Genomic DNA, 26,717 nt, shown 5'->3' on the forward strand with positions numbered 1-26,717 from the left:
CTGGTCTTAATTTCCTTATGAAGGTTCCCATGCCACATAAAACTGATATTAGATAAATGTGTATACTTTTCTTCTATTAATCTGTCTTTATCCATGTAATTTCCATATCCAGCTAGGCACCCTAAGAGGCTTAAGGAAAACCTGTTTCTCCCCCACTGTGCCAGACTGTCTCTGAGGAAGCATGACTCCAAATGTTGCCAAAATAGTTCTGGCAGTTTATTACTAAAACTACATCCAAAAGAAAAACGTTTAACCTATTATAGGCCCAGTTAGAAAGCCTCCTGTCTCACTACACTTTTTTCTGTCTCACAGCTTAAGTAAAATCAAATTGACATTTTTCTGAATGTTTTTAATCTGTGATACCAGAAAAACAAAAACAAAGCCTATTGCTACATATGTCACCTGTATCTTGATAATTACTTATCTTCATAAGATGTGGTATTCACTGTAAAGATTTCCAAAGATAGGATAGAAAGAAAATTATTTTTAAAGGTGTAGCAGTCAGTGCTGAAATGCAGCAGTGGGATAGTCCTTTGCTGCTCAATTTATACAAGTATAGACTGATGCCTACCTTTCCAGAAAGCAATTGTAGCCATAAGTTAAGATCCTTAAAAGTTAACTTAAAAGCCATAATTTAAGATCCTCAACATATCAGGCTAATAAGTATCACCTTGAAATAAGGTCAGCACTGCAGAAAAATATTGTGTAACGAGATATACAAGGGTTTATGTACAATTTACCACTTCTAAGTGTGAAAAAAATGGAAACAATCTTAATGTCAAACAATTGGGGAAATAATAGCATAGGATATATTCAGAAGATTAAATGTAACATGATTAAAAAATGAAAAACTAGAAAAGAGGACATAAAAATATTTTCCATCATCCGTGAGGGTAAACTTTTAATGATTTTTTTTATCATATTCATTATACTTTGTGTATTTTTCAAGAATAAGCATCCTTTTCTTTTTAAGTATCAACTAGATATCATTAATGCTATGCAGTACACAGCTTTGGCTTTCTGCCTTCCAAGCATATGATGGGACTGAATATCCAAGTTCCTTTACAGTTGGGTGAAGCCATATTTGTGAATGGAAGGAACATATTTGGACCAAGAATTTCATTGTCAGTTCCAGACTCTTCAAAACTCTTTTTCTCTGGCATTGCATCCAGCAATAAAGCTGGTGGTCACTGAGTGTCCACCATGGGCATTCCTCTTGTCGACTCATCATGGACATGTAGCATGAGCAGTAAGTGAACTTCTGTTGTTTTAGGTCTCTAAAACTTAGAGATAATTTATCACATCAACATCACATATTCTAAAACAATTAATACAGAAATTGGCATTCTGAAGTGGAGTATTGCTCTGTGTGTGTGTGTGTGCGCGCTCGGGTGTTCAGTCGTGTCCTACTCTTTGCAGCCCCATGGACTGTAGCCCAACAGGCTTCTCTGTCCATGGAATTTTCCAGGCAATAATACTGGATTGGGTTGACATTTCCTCCTCCAAAGGATCTTGTAGGGAAAAAAAAAAAGAAAAAGACAATCCACAACACAATCTAAAACACTTGGCTTTGGCTCAGAGTCCAAGTGGCAGATGATTAGAAAATAGAGATTAGGATGGTAGTCCATATTATGTAGTGGGAAAACATTTGGTAAAACCATGGAAGGCAGATAATGTACCTATTAGCTTGCAGTTTTCTTTTGTTTTTTAAAGACAGTGTGAAAACCAGAATTAGTAGCATATGTCTCAGTGAGTTTAACAAAGTAATATAAGAAAGAAATGAGCTTTAAAAAGAATTGGCCAGTTTGAAAGCAAGAAAAATAGGGAATAAAGTCCAAAACTATGGGAATTTGCAGAGTTGCACATACAATCCTTTTCATTCTTAAAAGATAAAACTGAAAAAAAACCTTTGAGTAAAAAAAGCTGATTAGATCTTCTGCAAGGATAAAATCAGTGATCAAATCAAGGTTTAAATCTGAACAAGTTAGGGTCCCTCAGAGTAAAAATGGCAATTAAGGTTGTGGAATTCAATAAGCACTTTCAATTAGACAAACTAATTCAGGGAAAAGAAATTATAACTGGCCTGATAGACTCAAATCAAGTGAAGACAGGGAGAGAAGAAGGGAGCCAAAAAAGTAGAGAATTATAGCTACTCTAAAAAAAAGAGGGCTTCCTTTGCAGCTCAGCTAGTAAAGAATCTGCCTGCAATGCAGGAGACCCCGTTTCGCTTCCTGGATCGGAAAGCTCCCCTGGAGAACGGATAGGCTACACACTCCAGTATTCTTGGCCTTCCCTGGTGGCTCAGACAGTAAAGAATCTGCCTGCAATGAGGGAGACCTGAGTTCCAATCCCTGGGTTGGGAAGATCCCGTGGAGGAGGGCATGGCAACCCACTCCAATATTCTTGCCTGGAGAATCCCCATGGACAGAGGGGGTGTCAAAGAGTCGGACACAACTGAGCACAGCTGAAAACAGAAGTCTAGGAAAACAAAACCAAAACCAAAGGTATGGCTGTTAGCGTATGTAAGCTGACCAGACTCTAGTCTATTTTAATAGAGAAAAGCCTAGTAAAATTTTTAAATATACCAGCTAACCAGCCACTGGCCCAGGTAAAGAAACTATGACTGTTCATAACTTTAAAAACTTGGTCCCAAACATTTATCATAGAAAGTGCACCAAGTGAGGAAGCTTTTCAGCCTCCAAAAAAATATATTATGAATGTCCATTCTAGATATGGCCCAGGAGAATAATGGAAAAAGAAGAAGGTCCAGGACCTACGAGAACAATAAGCAAGAGAAGAATTTCCAGGATGTCACAGCCGCATCAAAAACCCCATAGGATTTCACAATGGCTCTGCCCCAGTGACGGCTTTGTACTTCCCATTCTTTCTTTTCCAAATGCAAGAGAGCAGTTATCTTATTCTGGTCCTACTATTGTCTGTGTGGGGGGTTCTCCAGATAAAGAGGAGTAACATTCAGACTTGATATAGAAATTTCCACATATCACCAAGAGTTTTTGCACCTTGAGTTTGATGTTACAATTGGGTGAAATTTGAGGATTTTTGACCTTGGAGATGGGGTGAGTGTATGTTGTGTGTGAAGAAGAGTGATCCAAATATTGATAACCAGTAGGACAGCACAGACTACCCTTATTAGTATTCTGGGCTCAGCTAGATCTGGTTCTTCTCATTTTTATAAGACAAAATTTTCTAGTCCCCTTGTTTCAGTGAGGCCACGTGACTTCCTGGCCAGAGAGATGTGAGAGGAAATAACACAGGTCACTTTCGGGTCACAGCATTTCATTTCTGGGGCAAGACTTTCCAGACTTCAGCTTCCCCACCTTGATGATTCTGGAAGCATGCCTCAAGATGGGGCCTGAAGTGATCAGGACAGAGTCCCTTACCAATCTCTGCTCGATAGTTAGCCTGAGTGAGAATTATACTTTTATTCTGCTAGGTCTCCAAGACTTGGAAGGTTGTGTTATCTGAGTGTGACCTATCCTCTCCTGACTGATAAATCTACAAACAGCAAAATGCACATGTAACGTCACATACCTGTCTTTTCCTGACATACACTGACAAAATCTTTTCACACATTAGTAAGTGGTGCTAGCTGACCCTGGATGCACAATTGAAGGATTCTTAACATTATATGCAATATATTAAACAGTTAATACAGTATTTTTTGGTAAACTTTTAAAGAAAACTTTCCTCTTGTAAAATCTCTAAAACTCTGGAAATAAGCAAGTGTGTCAATGCTTGATTTCCGAGTTTCAGTCAGATCACACTAGGTGGAATGGTGAAAGAACCCAAAGGAAAAGTATAATTTTCTAGAATAAGTAACATATCAAAACCATTGTGAAAATTTAAAATGAAATGAAATTATCCATTGTACTGCCTAAAGAAGGCCCCCAGAGGAACAAAAGTGACAGTGTCCAACTTTGTTGTAAATATTAGAAAAAATTTATTTCTGATTGGTAGTCTGCTACAGACTCAAAATGACACCCTCTGTGCTATGAGACTGTGTCAGTCAAAATTAAATGAGGTTCTTTAAATTCTTCTTAATATTTTGGGAAGCTTGAAATAATCTTACTATTTCCAAAGAACAACTGACAAAATGAGAGATCTTATTTCCCCTAATGGTGAACACAAAGATCTATCATAAATTGCCCAGTTTTTAGGTACCATTTCTTATTCCAAAGAGAAATATGAGAGTAATTAATATTTCTGATGGTACTATACAACTTTAAGGGCTTCCCCAATGGCTCAGCGGTAAGGGATCAACCAGCAATGCAGGAGACACTGGTTCAATCCTTGGGTCAAGAAGATCCCCTGGTGGAGGAAATGGCAACCCACTGTAGTAATCTTGCCTGGAAAATTCCATGGTCAGAGAATCCTGGTGGACTACAGTCCGTAGCGTCACAAAAGAGTCAAACATGACTGAGCACACACACAATAACAACTTTAAAACCTAAAAATAAAATATCAGAAGCAAAACCAATATTTTTTCTCTTTAGTTTTCCATTTTGTTTATTTTAGATGGCAGGCAGCATTGGATAGGTTTAGGTTTATAATCTTTTCTAAAAGCATTTCATTTCTGCCATCATTTTAATATGAATTCAATTCTGCTGTTGGCTCTTCATGAAACATATTAGGATTAAAACTGTCCAAATATTCTTTATCAAAGCAAATTTTACCTTCTTTGATAGGAACCTTGAATTTTCCCATTTAATTTCTGCAAGTTAAAAACAGCATGATGCTAGTAAACTCAGTCTCTCTCCAACTAAATTTTAAGCCCCTAACCGGTAGGTATGGTGCAGACATTCATTCCCAGCATCCCCCAAGATGTGTGATGAGTCACTAGCTTTGCACTTACCTCTCTCTTTATTCCAAGGTTTTCAATCCGTTAAACTGACTCCTTACATTATAAGTGTAAAAGAAAATTCCAGTATTTACAAGTTCAATTTGGAAGGGGGATGTCTTGAAAGGAATCAGGGGACACTTGGCATTCTGGGTGAAAGTTCAAGAGATAGGCCACACTCAGCTCTGAGAAAGACTTTGGGGCTGTGAGATGAAATGCTGGGCCAAGTGGAAAAGTATTGCTCTTGAAGTTCCTTGATAAGTCAGTAAAGTCTACAGAAGTTACAAACTGCTAAACGCAACATTTCTTTGGGGAAATGTTAGAGTCAAGTCTGCATGCTGGGGGACCTACAGCCAAAACAGACTGGAGCCCACAAGACTATGACAGAAGGAGCCAACATGGCGGGCGGACAACTAGATGACTTGCGGTTCTTCTCAACAGACATGGCATCCAGCCACAAAATCTCCGAACAAAACTGTTTTAATACTGTTACTGCATTTGTAAACATGCAGCACAGTTGGAAACAAAGAATTTAAAAACACAGAAATATATTTTTTATCTAAGAATGAATGGAAGCTGAAGAATTACATTTTTCGTTTTTTTTTAAGGAAAGGGACTTCCATTTTTGTCAAGCACTGACAGGAAGTTGGGTTCTGGAGCTCTAATTTTCATAGATTTCATCAGTCTATTCTTCAAAGTATGCTGTGTGAGGTTGCCCGAGGGAACATTTGACCACCTCGACTTCTCCACCTCCATTCTTCTCCCGCTGAAAGTGAATGCTAATGAAATCCTCTACAACTTCTTCATCCGTCGTCTGAAGGTCTTTCAGTCCAGTCAGAAGCACTGTCCTCTTAGACACTCCTGCAAATACCTAAGGAGGAAAACAGAAAAATAAAAGATAAATAGCAATTTTCTAAGAACTTTGAATTGCACAACTTTACATTTGTAAGCTCTGCTCAATATTTTGGACATTATCCTAAAAGAGACAAGGGGCCTCGGGAAGATTTTTCAAGGAAGAGAATATCAGTTAGACATTGAGTTTCAGAAAGATAACTCTGGCAGAACTGTGACGAGTGGAGGAAAAGAAGGCAACTCTATGGACAGAGAGACCAGTTAGAGAAGTAGTGAGAAGTGGAAGTGAAAAAATTGAGTGATTAAATGGATGTTGGAAGTGAAGCTAAACCAAGAGTTAGGCATGAGTTCTAGTTTTCAGGATGGTAGACTAGGTAGATCATGATGACCTTTTGAGGAACAGAAAACATAATCTTTCTATTAGGAACAGAAAAAAGCAGCAGGTTGGGAGTAAAGATAATGAATTCAGAGAAAATAAGAAGGGAAAACCATTTTTAATGCCCAATGATAGTAGATATATGAGAAAAATATAGTTATGTCTTCACATACAAAAATATTGTGCCATAGTCTGAGTAATTTCAGTTTTTAAAAAGTGAATAATAAATAAGGTACAGTTTCACATTAAAAAAGTATTCTTAAAATAGAAAAATTCATTCTGTACCAAGCAGATATGAAGAACTATTTTGATATCCCTCATTAATAAGATTCAAATGAAAACAGAACCATAACTTTATACTTCTGTGGGGGTGGGGAGTCAAGCAATTAGCTTCCAAAAGGAAAGAAAAGAGATGACTTTACCTGAAACTTTTTCAAGTGTGTTTCTGTGTATGGAGAAACTGTAACTCTATGGCAGTTTTGATTTATATAAAGAGGATAGTCTTTCATTCTCAAAATCCTGTCAGCAACTAGAAATAAATTTTTAAAAATTATATTCTTCTTTATTATAGACATTTTCTTCTTTGTCATAAACATTTTTAACCAAAGGTTAAACTTCCTTCAAATAGAACGTCAAAGTAAACAGTGACTTGAGTGATTAATTTTTAAGAAACTCTAAAGTCCCTTTTAAACAATTCACAGTACATAGTTTTGAAAAACACAAGACCAAATGATAATGAGTCTTAGATAGCTCCATCTATCTTAAACTATCAATCAGTTGATGGACAGTGTGCTACAAAGGACTCAGATAGACCCACCTTGAGCTACATAAAATGGGATAACCATCTGCAAAAGGTAACCCAGCTACCCTAACAAAACCCAGTATTTCCCAATCTGTCAAGAAGTATATGTGAAAAATACAATTAGAATACTCTCTCTCTATCTTTATGTGAGAGATTTATGGAAAATTACTATATTACTATGATATATATAAAATTACTCTAACTGATACATGACATTCAGTAAACCTCTATATCGATGTTAATCAAAGGAGGAGGGGTGCTGAATGTCACCCAGAAAACATGAATGCAAGTAAAAAAAATCCATCGGTTTTCTCCAACATAAAAAATAATCAGAATTATTTTTAGCAGCATTTTTCTCCTAGAGGGGAAACAGCTAATGTGTCAAGCTTGCATAAAGTTTAACAGAAACAGTTCTTAAGAATACCTGATCACTTCTTTTCTCCTCTCACCAGTCCACCTTGAATCAGCCAGGTGGTACAGTGATTAAGACTGCAGACCCTTGCTGGTGAGAACATGGAGGAATTGGTACCCTGATACATTGCAGGTAGGAATGCAATGGTGCAGTCACTGTGGAAAGCAGCACAGCGGCTCCTCAAACATTAAATATAGAATTACCATATTACCTAGCAATTCCAGAAAGATTTTGAAAAACATTCACCTAACCATAACTACATAACAGGACAAAGGGAAGTTTGGAAATTTAAGGAAATGTCTCAATTTTTATTAAATTAATGTTCTCTATTATTTCAATTTTATTTAAAAAGCATGTATTTTTTTATTATGGAAAAAACCTAATCGGGCAATGGCTTTTAATTGTATGGTTGGATTTCTATCATATGTAATAAACCCAGGAGGAGCCCTGAGAACTAACCAGAGCAAGAGACTTTTTTTATTGACAATTACTTGACTTTGGACACAGTGGGGGAAGGAGAGGGTGGGTGGAACTGAGACAGTAGCACTGAAATATGTAAAATAGATAGCTAGTGGGAAGTTAACACAGGGAGCTCAACGTGGTGCTCTGTGGCAGCCTGGGGAGGATGGGGTAGGGGATTGATGGGAGGTTCAAGAGGGAGGGGACATATGTATACTTATGACTGATTCACATTGTTATATGGCAGACGCCAACACGATATTGTAAAGCAATTATCCTCCAATTAAAAATAAATTAATAAAAAAGAAAGTCACTTGAACATATTAACAGAAGCAGCTGGAGAATCTTTTATTTTTAATCATAATAATGTAAACCTCCCTAAGATGATTTGATAAAAGTCCATTTCTACTGAAAAAGGGAACAGCTCTTCTCTCCATTTCCCCCTTTTTCTTCCTGGAAACGATTCCCTCCATCTAAGAGACCCTTGTCAATGGTCAAAAGAGAGATGGAAGAGACAGTTTTATATATATATATATACACACATATAGATACATATGTGTGAAAGTGGTGAAAGTGAAAGTCACTCAGTAGTGTCCGACTCTTTGTGACCCCATGGACTGTATAGTCCACGGAATTCTCCAGGCCAGAATACTGGAGTGGGTACCCTTTTCCTTCTACAGGGGATCTTCCCGACCCAGGGATTGAATCCAAGTCTCCCGAATTGCAGGCAGATTCTTTACCAGCTGAGTCACAAGGGAAGCCCTATATATGTGTGTGTGTATATATATATATATATATATATATATATATAAAACAAGCTTCCTTTGTGGCTCAGCTGGTGGCCCTATATATGTGTATGTATATATACATATATATATAAAACAAGCTTCCCTTGTGGCTCAGCTGGTAAAGAATCTGCCTGCAATGCAGGAGACTGGGGTTCAATCCCTGAGTCAGGAAGATCTCCTGGAGAAGGGAAAGGCTAACCACCCCAGTATTCTTGACTAGAGAATTCCACGGACAGAGGAGACTGGTGGGCTACAGTCCATGGAGTCGCAAAATTTCTCTGCCACACACCCACTGTGTGATCTTCGGTAAACTATTTATCTTGCATGTCTTAGCTGCCTCATCGTTAAAATGAATATAACACCTACATTCAGAGTTGTGCTATGGATCAGAGGAGATATATGTATAAAACACCCGGCTCCATGCCTGGCAGGTGATAGGAAGGCACTAACACGGAGGGACTTGTTATTTCTAATCTTATTCTTAATAGTATGCAGGAAAATCATTTTCAGGACACTATCATTTTATAAGGTTGAAAAACCCCTGTTATTATGCTACCTAATAAATTCCAAATAAAAGAAGTAGAAAAAGAAATATTTTCAGACCTGGCAAAGCATAATTTAAACGCTAGAGGACTGTTTAACTCTCTGAGTGCCGGAATACCTCCACTTTCCACAAAGGCGATGAGGGCGCTCCGGGCCTGCTTGTCATACTCCACGTACTCCACCTCTCCGCCTCCGTTGCGAGACTTGGAGAAACTCAATTCTAGCTTGTCTCTCATCTGACTTTCTGGCAGTTCATCAGGAATGTCAGTAACGTTGATTTTCATTTTAGACACTGCTACGTGAACCTGGGAAATTGCTTCATGTTCAGAATATGGATGAGAAGTGTCTGTGCTTAATAGCATTCTAAAAAGCTTTGATCACCGTGTTACCTGGAATTTGAGTCCTGAATTTAACGGAACTGGGCTGGCCATCAGCATCACATTTTCATTCTGTACCTGCACATGATGGCGTTCCATTCTGATCACATTTTGGGCAACTGAAAAATAATTTGGGAAGTATTAATCTCCAATATTTCAATACATTCTTACACATCTGGCTTAACAAAAAAAATAATCCTGGATAGTTTAACTTTTCTTTAATTTTTTAATTTAAAAAAATTTTTTTGGTGTTGTTTATTTTTGGTGATGCTGAGTTGCGGCGAGTGGGGCTTACTGTCTAGTCATGGTACATTGGCTCTAGAGTATGGGCTCGGTAGCTGTGGTGCTACTGACTTAGTTGCCCCATGGCATGTGGGGATCTTAGTTTCCAAACTAGGGACCAAAGCTGCATCCCCTGCATTGGCAGGCAGGTTCTCAACCACAGGACCACCAGGGAAGTCCCCAAATTTTCTTTAATTTTCAGGGATCTTATTTTTACATTTTTCTTAGGATTTCTACATGATAATGGTGTTGCCACCATACTAAGATATATTAATGTCAAAATACATCTGCAAAAAATTACAATGTAGAAATTCTCGAGTTCTAGATTCATCTCTTAAGAGATAAGCTTGATGATCCTTTAGAAATTCAGTACAGTCAACACCCTTCCTTTCCACTGTTGACAGACTCATCAGAGAATTCCCTCAGTACATTAAGCACAGCCAGAAATTTCTTCCAGGCTGAGTAAGCTGGGAAGACTTTTGTAGGTCAGTGTCATTCTGACAATTAATCTTATTTATCATTCCTCACTTCTTCTTAATATGTTACAAGCACCATAAAAACAAATATTTGTTCTTATCTCTGTCTTTCCCAAAGAATACATATTAAAGACCACATAGACTTAAATACCAAAGAGTGAGTCTTCATTTTTTTTTGGAAGGCAGGTCATGTTTAACAAAGAATTCTACTTTCACTAAAACACTCTTGAGATCATTCATTAAAAAGTCAACAGCCTTGATAAAACTGACCACAAAACTATCAAATCTAATTTATCCATGCAAATAGGAGAGGCTCAGTAATATAATTTTGCCAAAAATCATTAGAAATCCAACAGCAACTATATGTCAGTTTAAAATGCATGCGGGTATGTGTTTTTTATAACTGTGTGACATAAGAGTTTAAAACACTTTACTCATTGATATTGGAGCTGTTTATTCTAATAAGTCATGAAGACAAAAGATGCCCAGTCCTGGGCTTATAAACTTCACACGTGTTTATGACAACCAGACAGCACACCACAGCCAGAGAAAGAGAGAAAGAGGGCTGGAAAACAGGGCGTTGTCATGTGGGAATTCAGATGCCTCGTACCATGATATGACTCTATAACTTGAATTACAGCGTTTTTGTTGTTGTTAATGACAACCGGCAACAATAACAGAGGATGCCAACTATAAGTAATACTTAGATGATGACCTTTCCCTCCCAATCCCCCCTCTCCCTCGCCCCCCAAACCTCCAACATCTGGTGATCTGACGCAGTTGAGAGGCACTACTTGAGTCTCAACCCTTGTGACTCTGTCAAAAGCCAACTCCCACTGATCTGTGTAGGAAACCGAAATTGTCCCAGAGGAGCAGGACGTCAGATTCATGCCAAGGGTGGGAGCAGTGACACAGCTATCTCTGAAGAGAATCTTATTCTCAGCATCCCCAGGTAACTTCTATGCGGGATCCCAACTTCCCAAACCCTCACTTCCATCTTTCACTTATATCCCAGTGACCACTGCCAATGGCCAACAGGGCTCTTGACCTCACCCTCCATCCACAGCTACAGGGGGGAGCCAGGGCAGACAAAGTGTGTGCAAGTAGTGACCTGCCAGAATGCCTTTCTATTTATTTTCAGGCTACGGTAACTAACCAGGCATCAGGAGACATGAGTTATAATCCTGGACTCCCAGTACCTGAGCACTGGAAGGGCTTGTGAAGACTATCTGATCCCACTCATCACTTGACAAATACGAGAACAGAGGCCCAGATGGTGGCCTGCTCAGAGGAATAATGGTCCAGGAGAAAGTACGACGGTACTCGGGGTTTGGTTCTCAGCTCAGCAGTTTATCACCTGTATGGACCTTGTGCAAGTAAGCTTTTGTTTCCTTGGCTGAAAAATTTCTTAACATGGAGCAATAATGACAACTAACATTTATTAAGTGTTTATTATGTATCAGATACTGTGCTAAATATTTTTTCAACACTTCTCATTTGATATTCAAAGCAAACCCATGAGGTTTGCACTATCAGAAAGCCTGCCATAAAAACTTGAGATTTATAAAGAACCCAACCCAAACTACACTTCTGTAAAGAGGCAAAGCTGGGGACTTCCCTGGCAGTCCAGTGGCTACACCTCTTTGTTCCCAATGCAGGGAGCCCAGGGTCGGTTCTGATCAGGAAACTAGATCCCATATGCCACAACTAAGACCTGATGTAGTCAAACAAATAAATAAAAATATTGGGACTTCTCTGGTGGTCCAGTGGTTAAGAATCTGCCTTCCAATGCAGGGGACATGCGTTGGACTTCCTGTTGGGGAACTAAGATCCCACATGCCGCAGCAACCACAACAAAGCAGCCTACATACCACACAGCAGCCTACATACCACAACAAAGATCCCGAGTGATGCAACTAAGACCCGACATGGTCAATAAATAAATAAAGTGCTGTTTTGGTTTGATTAATAAAAAAAAGAGGCAAAGCTGGCATTCAAAGCCAGATTCTCCTCATTAAGGTGTCCCCAGCTCTCAAGAAGGTTCCACACCATGGCAAACATCAGGTCCCACTCCAAATCTTTTGACTCCAGAGCGCTTTTAATTCTCATGCCTTGTGCACTTAGGTAAATCACTTAAACATCTGAGAATCTGGTTTCTTAATAATGTAAATAGTATCTCTATCTTAATACTTTTATAGAGTCATGTGAGTATAAAATGAGATCATGTCTGTCAGAACTCTCTGCTTTGCTACCTTGAAACATTATTACTAGTATTATCATTTGCAGGTATCAGGAGTAGTAAAAAAACAATGGTATTGGACATCACAACACGGGTTTGATTTCTAGAGCACTCACATTCTATGCTAGTGATCATGTTCGAACCATTCAACATTTCAGAATCTTGTTTTCTGGTCTGTAAAACAGGGATAATCATACCTACCTTGGGGCACCCCTATGAGGATGAGATGAAATGATATATAAATAAATTGTAAAGCAATGGCCAAATATCTACAAAAACTCTTTGGAAGTCCCAGTGCTTTCTAAAGGTAACATGGTCAAGTTTTTGAACATTAGTCATACCTTCTTCTTTTTCAAAGGTAATAAGTGCTTGTCCTTTTTGCAGCTCATAAGGGACTTTTGAGCTCACTTGACATGAATAGGAGATATCTGAAAACTCGCTGTCACTCTCAGGATTCTCCATGGATGTGAACTTTATCTTTGTTTCAGGAATATCCTCATTAATCTAATTCAAACAGAAAGGTTTGATTAAAATCAACACAAGAAGTAACTTAAGTCATTCCAATGATAATGTCATCTGATCATCCAGTAATTCATTCTCTACTGACTTCAGAACCCCATAGAATACTGAGTGTGGTCTTATTTAATATCACTAGTAATTGCTTCTTCCCAGAAAAGTACTCAGTAATCTAGTCAAATGCTGATCATTTAATATTATTTCACAGATGAAATTTTAAGTATATAGTCTCTCACTTTTTTTAATCAATGTTTAAATTGGTCAATATTGTATGTTATTTGGTTCTTAAGCCTACATCATTTCTGCAGAAAAGTATCTTCTAAACAATTATGCCAATAATAGGCTGTTTCACAAAGGAATCATTGCACAGTATCTTTGGTCTCATTGCAAAGAGGTATGAAATAGACGTGGTGCATACTGAAGTTATTTTGACAGCAAACTCAGGTAATGTCATCCAAAGAAAAACTCCTAAATTCAGTTCAGTGACTTAAAATTTATCAAATTTCAATTCCCCCTTCCTCAACACCTGTCCATCAACTTTTTAACCATTCCCAAAACTAGGTTTATAAAAATGTGAAGGGATACCACTAGCAAGATTTGTTAAAAAAAAAAAAAAAAGAAGTCTGGAGGATAAAGTTAAGAGGTTATACTTAGGTGCTGAAAATCACTAGGATGAACAGGTTTTTGTTGTTTAGTCTCTAAGTCATGTCTGACTTTTTTTACAACCCCTTGGACTACAGCCCACCAGAGTTCTCTGTCCATGGGATTTCCCAAGCAAGAATACTGGAGTAGGTTGCCATTTCCTTCTCCAGGGGATCTTCCTGATCCAGGGACCAAATCCATGTCTCCTGCATTGGTAGGCAGACTCTTTACTACTGAGTTGCCAGGGAAGCCCTGAACAGACAGTACAATCACACATAAATGCACAAATGAGTCAGGTGTTTTCATTTCTATTTCTCATGGTTATTTTACATGTTGCAAGAAGAAGTGTTATCATGAAGAGATTAGAAAGAGCCAATGAGTCATTTGGTCTAATCTGACATTTATTCTATAATCTGACATGTCACTTCAGTAGAATTTCTGACTATGGTAAGTCGGATTTCAAAACAATCTGCAGTGTGAAAAGGCAGTATTTCCCAATAACAGAGAGACATCCAGTATGTCCAGAAGTGTCAAGAGCTTTCCCCAGTGAGAGTGAGACTGCCTACTTCTAGTCCTGAGTGCACCATGGCAGGGAGCAATGCACTCATGGTCCCTAGACCCCAGTTTTCAGTCCTCTGTGAAGTGGATCAACTGAGCTAGCTGGGTTCCCAAAGCCCTTTGGGTTGTAGGATTAAGTGATTCTAGCTCTGGTCTAAAAATTATGCAGGATCTTAACAGAGACTTCTCTAAACCTTACAAACACAAGAAACTTCACTTTTGATATTTAACATTCTACCCCCAACTTCAGAAATAAAAAATGATAATGCTTTAAAGTAAGTATTTTAACAATCTGGGTTTTGATGAAGAAAAAAGGAGTGAGAGCTGTCTAATTTAAACAAAGGAAAAATTAAGAAAGAATTTAAATGGTAAAGATACTCTTCCAATTTCTTTTTAAAACCGTGAAACTCACTTAAATTATTACTTGGATGAGGAGAGCAATGAAAGAACTCAGCGAGAAGACCAAGAATTTGATCCAAAAGTGACTGATAATGACCATCACTGGGGGCTGTGTGTATTGCATTAATGTGTACATGAATATTAAAACATGTATTAGCATAAACATGTGAGTGAGTGAGTGTGTGAAGTCGCTCCATCGTGTCTGACTCTTCGCGACCCTATGGGCTGTAGCTGCCAGGTTCCTCTGTCCATGGGATTCTCCAGGCAAGAATACTGGAGTAGGTTACCATGTCCTTCTCCAGAGGATCTTGTGGACCCAGGGATTGAACTCAGGTCTCCAGCATTGCGGGCAGACTCTTTACCATCTGAGCCACCAGGGAATCCCAGCATAAATATATAGCAAGATGAAATTTTATGGAGGGATCATGCACCTGTGACCAGCACCCAGATCAATCATCAGAACAAGACCAACTACTCAGAAGCCCTCTGGGGTTCCCTTCCAGTTTCTATCTGCCTCTAACAGTAAGCACCATACTAACTCCTAACACTGTGCTTTTGTGATCTACTTAAGTCAAAGCATATGATATGCCCTCTTTTTCCTTTTTTGGTTCAACACTGTGTCTATGAAATTCATCCATATTATTGCATATAGTTATTGCCTGCTCATTTTCATTGCAGTGTAGTATTCCATTATGTGAATACACCCCAATTTATAAATTCATCCTACTATAGAAGGAGAGTTGAGTTGTTTTCAGTTTGGAACTATTGCAAACAGTGGTGACATGAATAATTATAGTGTCTTAGAAATGACTTCTGTATCATTAAATTTCTTTTTCTGAAAAAAAAAAAAACAACACCTGTTAAAAATGAGATACAAAAATAATTAAAGGGGTACCTGGGAGGTCCTGGTGGTCTCCTGTAAATCAGCTTCAAGTTTTTGGATCTTCTCCTTTAACTGAATATTTTCCTTTGTAATTTCACTAATTAATTTCTAAAAAATAAAATAAAATAACAGTCCAAATTTAAAGAGCCCCAACCTCATTTTTCCAAATGAGTTAAAGAAGCAAAATTTCTCTCTCTGAACAAGGCAAAGAAAGATATTAGATAGTCTCAGAACAAATATGATCACATGAATAAACATTTGTACAACATTATACATCATTATCTGTTGATTTTCCTACCACTGCCAAGGATTATTATTTCTATCATACAAACAAGGAAACCACCTTTCATGCTAGACCAAAGTCACAGAAATGTTTATAGTAGAGCAAGGATTGAGACCCATGTCTTCTGAATCCTAGCTCAGTACTCTACCAACTCGTTCCTAGCTATTTGTGACTCCAATATGAATTTTAAATTGCACCATAATTGTGGACATATGTTAGTCTGGGGCAATTAAAGATTTTTTTTTCCACAGTATGGCTCAGGTAGTTTACAGCATAGCCTCCATTCCATCTTGGGTCTGATCATATAATTGTTAACAAAACTCTTAACTTCTAGGTGCAAGTCAAAGAAATGAGAGGAAGTGAAAAAGCAGTTAATGTGAGTTGTGTAAGAGAAAGAAATGTGATTCTTCTTGTCAGTCTTGAATACTAGAAGTAAAAAAAAAAACAAAAAACTGAAAACCCTAATATTCTTCCAAATTCAAGTTAATGTTGGACAAAGACATATGAAACATGCCTCACTGCAAAACCAATAGATGTAAGTCAATTTTTAATAGTACTCAGTAATTTTCCCTTCTTACCTGGTTTTGTTTATCTTTCATAACTTCTTCAGTTTGCTCATATTCCTTAAGAACTTGTTCTCTGTTATCTTCATCAGTTGCCATGACTCCCTAATTATTATAAAAAATAAATAATTCACAAACTAGTACAGCCACTATGGAGAACAGCGTGGAGATTCCTTAAAGAACTGGAAATAGAACTGCCATATGACCCAGCAATCCCACTGCTGGGCATACACAGCGAGGAAACCAGAATTGAAAGAGACACGTGTACCCCCATGTTCATCGCAGCACTGTTTATAATAGCCAGGACATGGAAGCAACCTAGATGTCCCTCAGCAGATGAATGGATAAGAAAGCTGTGGTACATATACACAACGGAATATTACCCAGCTATTGAAAAGAATGCATTTTAATCAGTTCTAATGAAGTGGATGAAACTGGAGCCTATTATACGGTGAAGTAAGTCAGAAAGAAAAACATCAATACAGTACATTAATGCATATATGTAGAATTTAGAAAGATGGCAACAATGACCCTGTAAGTGAGACAGCAAAAGAGACACAGATGTAAAGAACAGATTTTTGCACTCTGTGGGAGAAGGCGAGGGTGGGATGATTTGAGAGAATAGCATTGAGTCATGTATATTATCATATGTGAAATAGATCGCCAGTCCAGGTTTGATACATGAGACAGGGTGCTCAGGGCTGGTGCACTGGGATGACCCTGAGGGATGGGATGGGGAAGGAGGTGGGAGGGGCGTTCAGGATGGGGAATACATGTACACCCATGGCTGATTCATGTCAATGTATGGCAAAAACCACCACAATATTGTAAAGTAATTAGCCTCCAATTAAAAGAAATAAATTAAAATAAATAAACAAATACTTCAAAAATGGTACATACACACAGTCAAGAGGAAAAAATATCTTTTATCCTTTTATGGATAAAACATCTCTTCTTTGCTATATCTTTTCCCCTACCACCAAAGTCTTTATTATCATGTGAATTATATTCAAACAAATTCTGTATTTCAAATAACTTTCACATCTATAAATATTTAAAAGATTATAAAAATCCCTTGCATTTTAATACCATAATAGAACATAATAGGTATTAACATTCCTTTGTAGTTCTCATCTCAATCATGATATGACGCTCCATTTTAAAAGACTATTATTTCAGTCCTCTAGACTTTTTCCAAAGGCTTTAATTTAAATATTTAATTCTCCTCATTATACTCCAAGAATGTAATGGAGTGAAAATATCTCCAAACACCTTTCCTCTATGATAACAGAGGTTTTCACAAAACTTCCCCTGAGTTCATACACTTGAACATGAAGAAAAAAATTCATATTTATTTCTAACAATCTCTGATACAAATGGCATTCTCTTCAAATATGAATATAGGCAAGAAGTCACGTGGTATTTGTAGCACCTGTGACAAAAGTCACCAGGGCATATATGCCTCAAGGACTGAAGCCCTTGTGCCCTAGAATCCATGCTCTGCAACAAGAGAACCCAGCACAGTGAGAAGCCCAAACACTGCACCTAGAGAGCAGCCCTCCCTCACCACACCTAGAGCAAAGCCCTCAGCAGCGAAGACCCAGCGCAGCCAGAAATTAAGCAATTAATTATTTTTTAAAACATCACCAGGATGGCAGATAGTTTCATAAAATATTTTAACTCTCCCAGATAGCCTGAAACATTGCTTGTGCTTAACTCTGCTTCAAAATTATGACAGCTATTAAACTCATGACCATAATAATACAATCTTATAATAAACTGTAGTATACTGGTAAAGTGGAAAGTGAAGTACAGTGTTAGTCGCTCAGTAGTGTCCGACTCTGCGACCCCATGAACTGTAGCCCACCAGGCTCCTCTATCCATTTCTCCAGGCAAGAATACTGGAGTGGGTGGCCATGCCCTTCTCCAGGAGATCTTCCTGACCTAGGGATCAAACCCCAGCCTACTGGGTCTCCTGCATTGGCAGGCGGGTTCTTTACCACTAGCGCCACCTGGGAAGGTATCAGTATACTGGTATACATTACTAAATTAAAAATTTGCTTTTTAAATAACACTGATAATCATATTTCAATATAATTGGTTTCTTTTATAATTCTCTATATTTTGTTTTAAACGACTTCAAAAATTTTTTCAGAAAAGCTCATAGACTTTATCAGACTGGCATCAAAACAGTAAGAACTCTTGCCTGCATATGAATTTACCGAAATGAAGAAGTCCTAGGTCAAATATGACACAAGGAATATCAGAACTATTTTTACTGTTTTAGAAGCATATTAATAATGTGTCTATTAACACAATCTTCCAAGATTTCAACTGATTAAATTCTCACTATCCTTATAGAAAAAAACAGAAAAGAAAGGTATTGCTCTTTAAAAATACAATAGAAGATTAGCAAAAAATTAATTATGGCTTAGTTTACTCAGTGTGAATCCAAGCAGCGTCCAAAAAATGGGTCATATGGTAATTCTACTTTCAATTTTTTGAGGATTCTCCATAACTGTTTCCCACAGTGAATGCACCAATTTACATTCACACCAAGAGTGCACAAGGTTCCCTATTCTCCACATCCTCATAGCATTTGTCAACTTTTGTCTTTTTTATGATGGCCATTTCAATAGATGTAAGGTGTTATCTCACTGGGATTTCAATTTACATTTTACTAGTGATTAGAGATGTCGAGCATCTTTTCATGTTCCTATCGATCTTTCATATATCTTCTTTGGAGAAATGTCTTTTTAAGTCCTTTTGCCCAGTTTTTAGTTGAGTTATTTGATATTTTGGTATTGAGTTTCATGAGTTCTTTATATATTTTGGATATTAACTCCTTATCAGATATACCGAGGCTTCCCCTGTGGCTCAGCGGGAAAGAATCTACCTGCAATGCGGAGACACAGGAGACACAGTTTTGATCCCTGATGGAGGAGATCTCTTGGAGAAGGAAATGGCAACCCACTCCAATGGACTGGATTTTCCTGTCTGAAAAGTCCCATACACCGAGGAGCCTGGCGGGCTACAGTCCAAAGGGTGGCAAACAGTCTGACATGACTAAGCACTGTACATTCACATACATCAGATAAATGGTTTGGAAATATTTTTTTCCATTCCATAGGCTGTCTTTTACTTTGTTTATGGTTTCTTTTGCTGCACAGAAACTGTTTAGTTTAATATGGTCCTGTAACTTCACAGCTTCACTTCTGGAAATATATCTAAGGGAAAAGAAAATCCTAACTTGAAAAGATTTCTATATCCCATGTTCATTGCAGCATTATTTACAATAGCCAAGACATGGAAATAACCTACGTGTCCATCAGTGGATGAATGAATAGATAAACAAATTGTGGTGTGTGTGTGTGTGTAGTGATTATATACATTGTGATATCATTCAGCCATAAAAAAATGAGGAAATTCTACCATTTGCAACAACATTGATGGACCTTGAAGGCATGATGTTAAGTCAGACAGAAAAAGACAAATATTCTATGATCTCACATAGAGTCTAAAAGAAAAAAAGAAACCAAATAAAACTCATAGAAGAAGAAGATCAGATTTGTGCTTACCAGAGGTAGAGGGTGGTATGGAGGGTGATTTGGAGGAAAGTGGTCAAAAGCTACAAACTTCCAGTTTTAAGATAAACAAGTAATAGGTATATAATATACATCACGATGACTGTAGCTAACACTGCTATGATACAAAAGGAAGTTGTTAAGAGAGTAAATCCTGAGTTCTTATCACAAGGAGAAATTTTTTTTGTCTTTTCTTCTTATTGTATCTATATTACAAGACGGATGTTAGCTGAACCTAATATGGTAATCATTTCATAATATGTGCAAGTCAAGCCATCATGATATAAACTTATACAGTGGTGTATGTCAATTATTTTTCACTAACATCAGAAAAAAAAAGAAGCAGCAGCGGTCATGAAGCACCTAGATCTTGACTTCTAATCTATTTTCCAATGAAAGGATCTCCTTTGAGCAAAAAGGAGCCCTCAAAAGGGCAGGAATACACAAGATGAGCACAGAGCTCCCAGTGGCCAAAGGTACATAAACACGATTTATCAAGTAAGTAAATATGTGGAGGACAACAGGAGCCAGGTTCTTCATTGTCAGAGAAGGTGACTGTAAATATGGAAAGGGGAAAAAATAGAATTAATGCTATGAAATGGAACTGGAGATATCAGTATAATCTCATGATTTCTGATGGATTGATAGCAAAGTACAGAAATTTAAATATAGGTATAAGTGTGCATATATGTGATATTTCCCAGTTCTGTCTGCTAATAGGGCCTGGAAACAAAGACAATAGCAATGAACACATTTAGCATCCAGAATTTGCTTTTTAATACCATTCTCAGCTACCAGGAACCAAGGCTATTCAGAGAAATGGCCGCTTCTAGAACTGGGACAGGAAAAGTATAAGACAAGCGTTTTATGATGCCAGAAAGCAAGAAGTGCTCAAAGAATGATGAGAATATGTCACAAGAACAGAGTCCAGCTTGAGGGGGTTCTTACTGGAAAAATTTGGGAATCGATTAAGCAGAGACATAAATAATGACGGTAATAATTAAATCCATTTAGTACTAAAGCAGATAGATAAATTGATATTTTCGTGACAAAAGGACCATTTAAGTAGCTTAAAATACTTACCCATAAGTACTGCTAACCAAATTCCAGGGCAATCTCAATCACTTAGTTGTTTTGAGTACTCACCAGTCCTGGCATTGACCACCCCTGAAGGAGATCAACAACTTCAGTAGGCATAACTATCAGCTTGCCCTTTTGCATTGAACATGTCAAGCTGATCTTCAAGAATATAAGCACCACAAGGACAGTGATTTTTGTTTTGTTCTCGAAAGTATGTCCTACTTCATCCAGAACTATACTGGAACAATATCAAAAGAATGCTAGGGACATAGTTTGTACTCAAGAAATGATATTCTTAAATTGTGTTAAAGTTTCCTTACACTGAGCAACCTGTTCTTAAACTTCACATAAGTAGAATAATGTAGCATGTATCCTTTTATATGTGCTAGAGTTTTGGAGATTTGTTCATGTTATTGCATGTATTAGTAGCTTATTCCTTTTTACTGCTGTGTAGTATTCCCTACAAGGATAGTTCACACTTGGTTCATCCATCCTCCTGTTGGTGGGTATTTGGTTGTTTCCAGTTTGGGGTCACTATGAAGAAAAACCAAAACAAACAAAAGAAATACTTCCCAAAAAAACACTTATTAATTTCAAAGGGGAAAAGAGCAAATTTTAGTGAAGAAGCCAGGCAGACGCCACCATAATGAAATAGTCAAAGTAAATAATGAGATACATCAAAATTATCTGACATATGATAGGCCCACCAAGAACACAGCAAGACTTCTGTGATATTCCTGCCAAAGATGCATAAACTGAATCTAAGAATGAGGAAACAGGAGACACACTGGCCTGTTCTCTTCAAAAGTGGTAAGCATATGAAAGCCAGAAAAGACTGAGAAACTGTCCCAGACAGGAGGCTAAAGATACATCGTAACTAAACACTATGCATAATTCTTAACTCTGTTATACACGATCTTTGTGCTATATACTATGTAATGGGGACAGTGGGCAAAATTCAAATTAGATCGAAGGATTAGATGGCATTAATGCACCAGTATTAATTTTCTGATCTTGATTGCTGTATTGTAGTTATGCAAAGAACACTTTTTTTTTTTTACAGGAAATAAATACTCAAGACTTCCAGATTAATGGGTCATGATACCTACATTCAAATAACTCAGGAAAAAGAAAAGTTGTTACTTGTAACTTTTCTGTAAGCTTGAAAGGGTTTAAAAAAATTTTTAAGATACATATTAGTAGTTCTTATTGCATCAACAACTGCAGAGTCTTTACAAGGGTATTCATCCCAGATCTTACACAATTTAACCCCAACTAGTCTTGTTTAGACATCTCCTGGACCAAGTTCCTTAACCATACTGAACACTCTAAGGGTTTCTCTTCTCCCTCCTGTCCCTCAATGTCACAACCTCCCTCCCCTGCCAACCTTAATTTCCACTTAAAGAAATCCTACTGTTCTTCAGTGTCCATCCCAAATTCCAACCCCCCCCCCCCCCAAGTTCCTGAAGTCTTTCTGATTCCCCCAAACGATGTTGCTTCTTCCCCAATACCTCTTTGGGGAGCTTTATTTGGTTACTTATGTCATTTTCCATGACAAGATGGTCATGACCTTGAGGCCAAGGACTACATTCCCTCTTCCTTGTATCCATTCAGAGCACCAGTTCACAAATGGAAAACACTTAATGTTTATAGGACTGCCTGGTATCTTGACTCAGGTATTTGTTTAGCTCTGGACACCTAGGGCATGGGATGTTCGAGGCAATGTTCTCATTACATTTCCAGAAAGCAGAAACTGCAACATTCTTTAACTGCTTTTTAAAGTTTACTTTTTTTTTTTTTTTTTTTTAATTTTATTAGTTGGAGGCCAATTACTTCACAACATTTCAGTGGGTTTTGTCATACATTGACATGAATCAGCCATAGAGTTACACGTATTCCCCATCCCGATCCCCCCTCCCACCTCCCTCTCCACCTGACTCCTCTGGGTCCTCCCAGTGCACCAGGCCCGAGCACTCGTCTCATGCATCTCACCTGGGCTAGTGATTTGTTTCACCATAGATAGTATACATGCTGTTCTTTTGAAACATCCCACCCTCACCTTCTCCCACAGAGTTCAAAAGTCTGTTCTGTACTTCTGTGTCTCTTTTTCTGTTTTGCATATAGGGTTATCATTACCATCTTTCTAAATTCCATATATATGTGTTAGTATGCTGTAATGTTCTTTATCTTTCTGGCTTACTTCACTTAAAGTTTACTCTTAAATGCTTGTAATAAAAGCTCTCAATAATACATTTAACCCATATAAATGGTCTACTACATAATATTCCCAGAACTTGTTACAGCATATCTAGTATCTAGATACTTTCCCTCCTTGATGAATGGGATGTATAGTAATTGCTTTCTTTTTATGCACTCAAAAGGTAGGCAGAATAATGGCCCTTTTAAAGAGGTCCACATCCTAACCCCCATAATCTGTGAAAATGTTAGATTATGCTGCAAAGGAGAACTAAGGTTATGGACTGAATTAAGGGTGCTAATTTACAGCTGACTTTAAAATATAAAGTTCTTCCTGGATTATTGGTGGGGAACAATGTAATCATCAGGGTCCTTCTTCAAAGTGAAAGAGGAAGGCAGAAGAGCAGAATCAGAGTGAGATGTGACAAGGGAAGAACAGTCAGAGAGATGCAGCGCTGCTGGTTTTGAGGATGGAGACAGGGCACCGCTGAGCCAAAGGAGATGAGCAATCTATACAAGCAGAAAAAACGAGAAAACAGGTTCACACCATTAGCCTCCAGAAAGGCAGGCAGAGCAGCTGACACCTCGATTTTAACCTAGTGACGCGCACCCAGACTTATACTGAATTTTTTTTTTTTTTTTTGGTAATTTGGCCAGGTTGCAGGGCATGTAGGACCTTAGTTCCCCCACCAGGGATCAAACCCACGGCCTCTGCAATGGAAACAGAAAGTCTAACCACTGGACGGCCAGGGAAATCCTCCATATATAATTTTAAGACATTTTGTAGCTTTTAAGGTTTTACCGAGTCCATGGTAATATATTATGGCAGCAAATAAAAAAAAAAAAAGGTACAAATCACCTCCACCTGTTCAGAACCTATGTCCCTCACATATTCACTGTGGTGCCAGGACTGATAAGAGACAAATCTTCCCATAGGCATGCCTGGCAGCAAAAACAAAGGAAATTAGGCAAAGAAAGGAAAAGAGGAAGTGGAGACGCACAGATAGGATTGCTTCTTGTTGTTTTTTAACTCATGCGTGTCGCATAGATAGGGAAACATCACATTCTGTTTTTGGATGTCTCTTCAAATAAAATCCCTGTATGTTCTGAAAAATCAGGCAGGACTGCCAAACCCTGCACCTGCCAAGAGACTAAATCTCCTTAAGGAATCTGTTTTCCTAAGAACTTTCTCCAGAGACACTACAGGAACAGTGGGGAAACACAAACCATTTTAAGTTTCAATTTTCTAAATGAAGCAAAGCAAAGGAGACCGGGTCAGAGGCCTGGACTGCAGGCAGACGGGCCCGTGGGACGCGGGCAGGCGCGCCCCCTCGGCGGCTAGGGGGTCCCCACGACCTCCGCAGCGGGCAGCACAGGAGGGCGGCGCAGGGCATGCGGGCGCAGAGCCCACGACCCCCCACTCTCCGCCAGGCGTTCCCACCAACCCTCAACCCCCCCGGAGGTCCCCGTCCCGCGGAGCCCGTCTTGTCGCCATTCATGGCCTCTCCAGCCCGGGCCCACTAGAAGCGGGAATGGCAGCGAGGGAAGGGGTCGCCCACTCACCCGCCTCGCCCGGCCGAGCGCCGCGCCCAGGTTCCCGGAAACCTCGCCGGCGGCGCGGGTAGTCGCTGGAACCCTCGGGGCCTGGCTGGGGCTCCCTGGTCCGGAAGCGCCTTCAGCCTTTTCCAAATGGCTCGCCCGTTTGTTTCCTTTAAGAAAATAGAACAGTTTGCTTCCCTTAAAAAAAAAAAAAAAGAAAGAAAGACAGAATAAAAGAAGAAGAAAACTACCAAATGATGATTTTCTTTCAGTATAGTCACTGGTCGAATACCAAACCCGGTTCTCCAATGATTATTCACTAACAAGTTACACCTATTTTCACTTTCGATTTTTAAAATGTGTTGGTTTCGTTTTTGTTTGGAGGAAATCTACTCCCAAAGTATTCCTGAAGTCTCCATAAACACTCGTTTTAGGACATGTTTTAAAAACCCCTCCTTCGAATGTGTATCACAAGACGTGTTTTTGGAAAAATGGACAGAAACCAAATAAAGCCAAGTGGCAGTCTCTCTTCAGACTAACTCTCACTGTAATCTGTTGGTCGCTATAACCTTAATCTACAAATCCTCGCAGCCAGCACAAGGTCCACTTTTGTGTGTTCCTTTTGTAACTTCGCAGGAAATTGGAAAAGTGTGGTGTTCAACTGATTTCTGTGATCCATGTCCCTTGAAACTTTTCTTATAATCTTTGGTATTATTGTGAAGCTTGTAAACAAATACTTCACTAGGTGTGATCTTTTTCTTTGAAACGGAAAACATCTGGTTCATTTCAAAACCGGCAGTGTTTCTGAATCCTGCCTAGAGAACCACCCCACAGCTGCACTTACTGTAAATAGGTCAGGGAGCAGATGCATGAAAATGACTTCCAGATAGAAATTCTAGTTAATAGTGCTGTATAGTCGTATGTAAGACTGACATATAATCTGATAAAAGATTAACCAAAATCAATTCCTTTATATCAAGAATATTGATGGCAATCTAGTTTACATTGGACTTCCTAACTGAAAAAAAATAAAGTGGTGTGTAGACACTTGTGCTCATCAACCCAGTCAAAAGAACAACAAAACACTACCTGATACAGCTTGAGAATTACTTCTGGTCTCCCTTAGAATTTTATTTTTTTATTTTATTTTTGGCTGCACCGTGAAGCTTGTGGGATATTAGTTCCCTGACCAGGAATTGAACATGGGACCACAGCAGTGAAAGCACCGAGACCTAACCCCTGAACCACCAGGAAAATTCCATCCCTTAAAATTTTAGAGAACATGAACTCTAGAAATTATTCAGTTCAAACCTCATTTCTTCTTTTATCTTTTGGGTTTTTCTTTTTTTTCCATTTTATTTATTTATTATTTTTGTTTTTTATAAGAAGATACTAAGCAACAGGACCATGACCACAATGGGACTCATCTAAGATTGACTCCAATATTGTTAAAGGAAAAAGGATACAGATAGGAGGGAAGATATTGGGCCACCCACACACTGAAGCTGAGCCATGTGTAACAGTCTGAACTCAACTCAGCTTCAGATTCAGGACTCTGCAAAGCACTGAGGTTCTGAAGATCCCAGATATATTATTGTTAATAGTCATAATTTTGAAGATCTACTGAAAACACCTAAGCATTTTATAAACCTTTTCTGATTTGCCAACAGCAATATAAAATAAGTATTATCCCCATTTTGCAGATGAGGAAACTTTACATGCTGATCCAAATGTAGGCAATGAATCTGTGATGACATTAATATCTTTATTCTCAACCGTGAAATCAAACTCTACATTGTGTTCTACAGGGCATGAAAAAAGAAGGAATTCTATGGGCACCTATGATTAGGAAATGCTGCAAACTGGATTCACACTTGGGAGTTCACAATGCACATCCACACATTAAGAGTTTTGAAAAATATTGCGGGGAAAAATTAAAGCATACATTTAAAAATTTAACTTTAATCTTGAATTTATCAAACTAACTTGACTTTATTTTCTTTTTTATTT

At 38.3% G+C, this 26,717-nt stretch overlaps 1 protein-coding gene across 1 annotated transcript; it reads right to left on the bottom strand.

Annotated features, from left to right (window-relative positions):
* Nucleotides 1–1,868: 1,868 nt before the first annotated feature.
* On the bottom strand, nucleotides 1,869–25,190 carry NMI (N-myc and STAT interactor). The gene is made up of 9 exons (XM_065931518.1): nucleotides 24,959–25,190; nucleotides 24,732–24,877; nucleotides 16,324–16,413; nucleotides 15,475–15,570; nucleotides 12,806–12,968; nucleotides 9,480–9,586; nucleotides 9,209–9,395; nucleotides 6,509–6,615; nucleotides 1,869–5,729 (listed from the first exon to the last, which is right to left on the bottom strand). The coding sequence occupies exons 3-9, from the start codon at nucleotides 16,405–16,407 to the stop codon at nucleotides 5,544–5,546; spliced, it is 930 nt and encodes a 309-aa protein (XP_065787590.1). The 5' UTR covers nucleotides 16,408–16,413; nucleotides 24,732–24,877; nucleotides 24,959–25,190; the 3' UTR covers nucleotides 1,869–5,543.
* Between the last annotated feature and the right edge of the window lie 1,527 nt (nucleotides 25,191–26,717).

Source organism: Muntiacus reevesi, chromosome 3, assembly GCF_963930625.1.
Source record: "Muntiacus reevesi chromosome 3, mMunRee1.1, whole genome shotgun sequence".
Taxonomy (NCBI): Eukaryota; Metazoa; Chordata; class Mammalia; order Artiodactyla; family Cervidae; genus Muntiacus; species Muntiacus reevesi.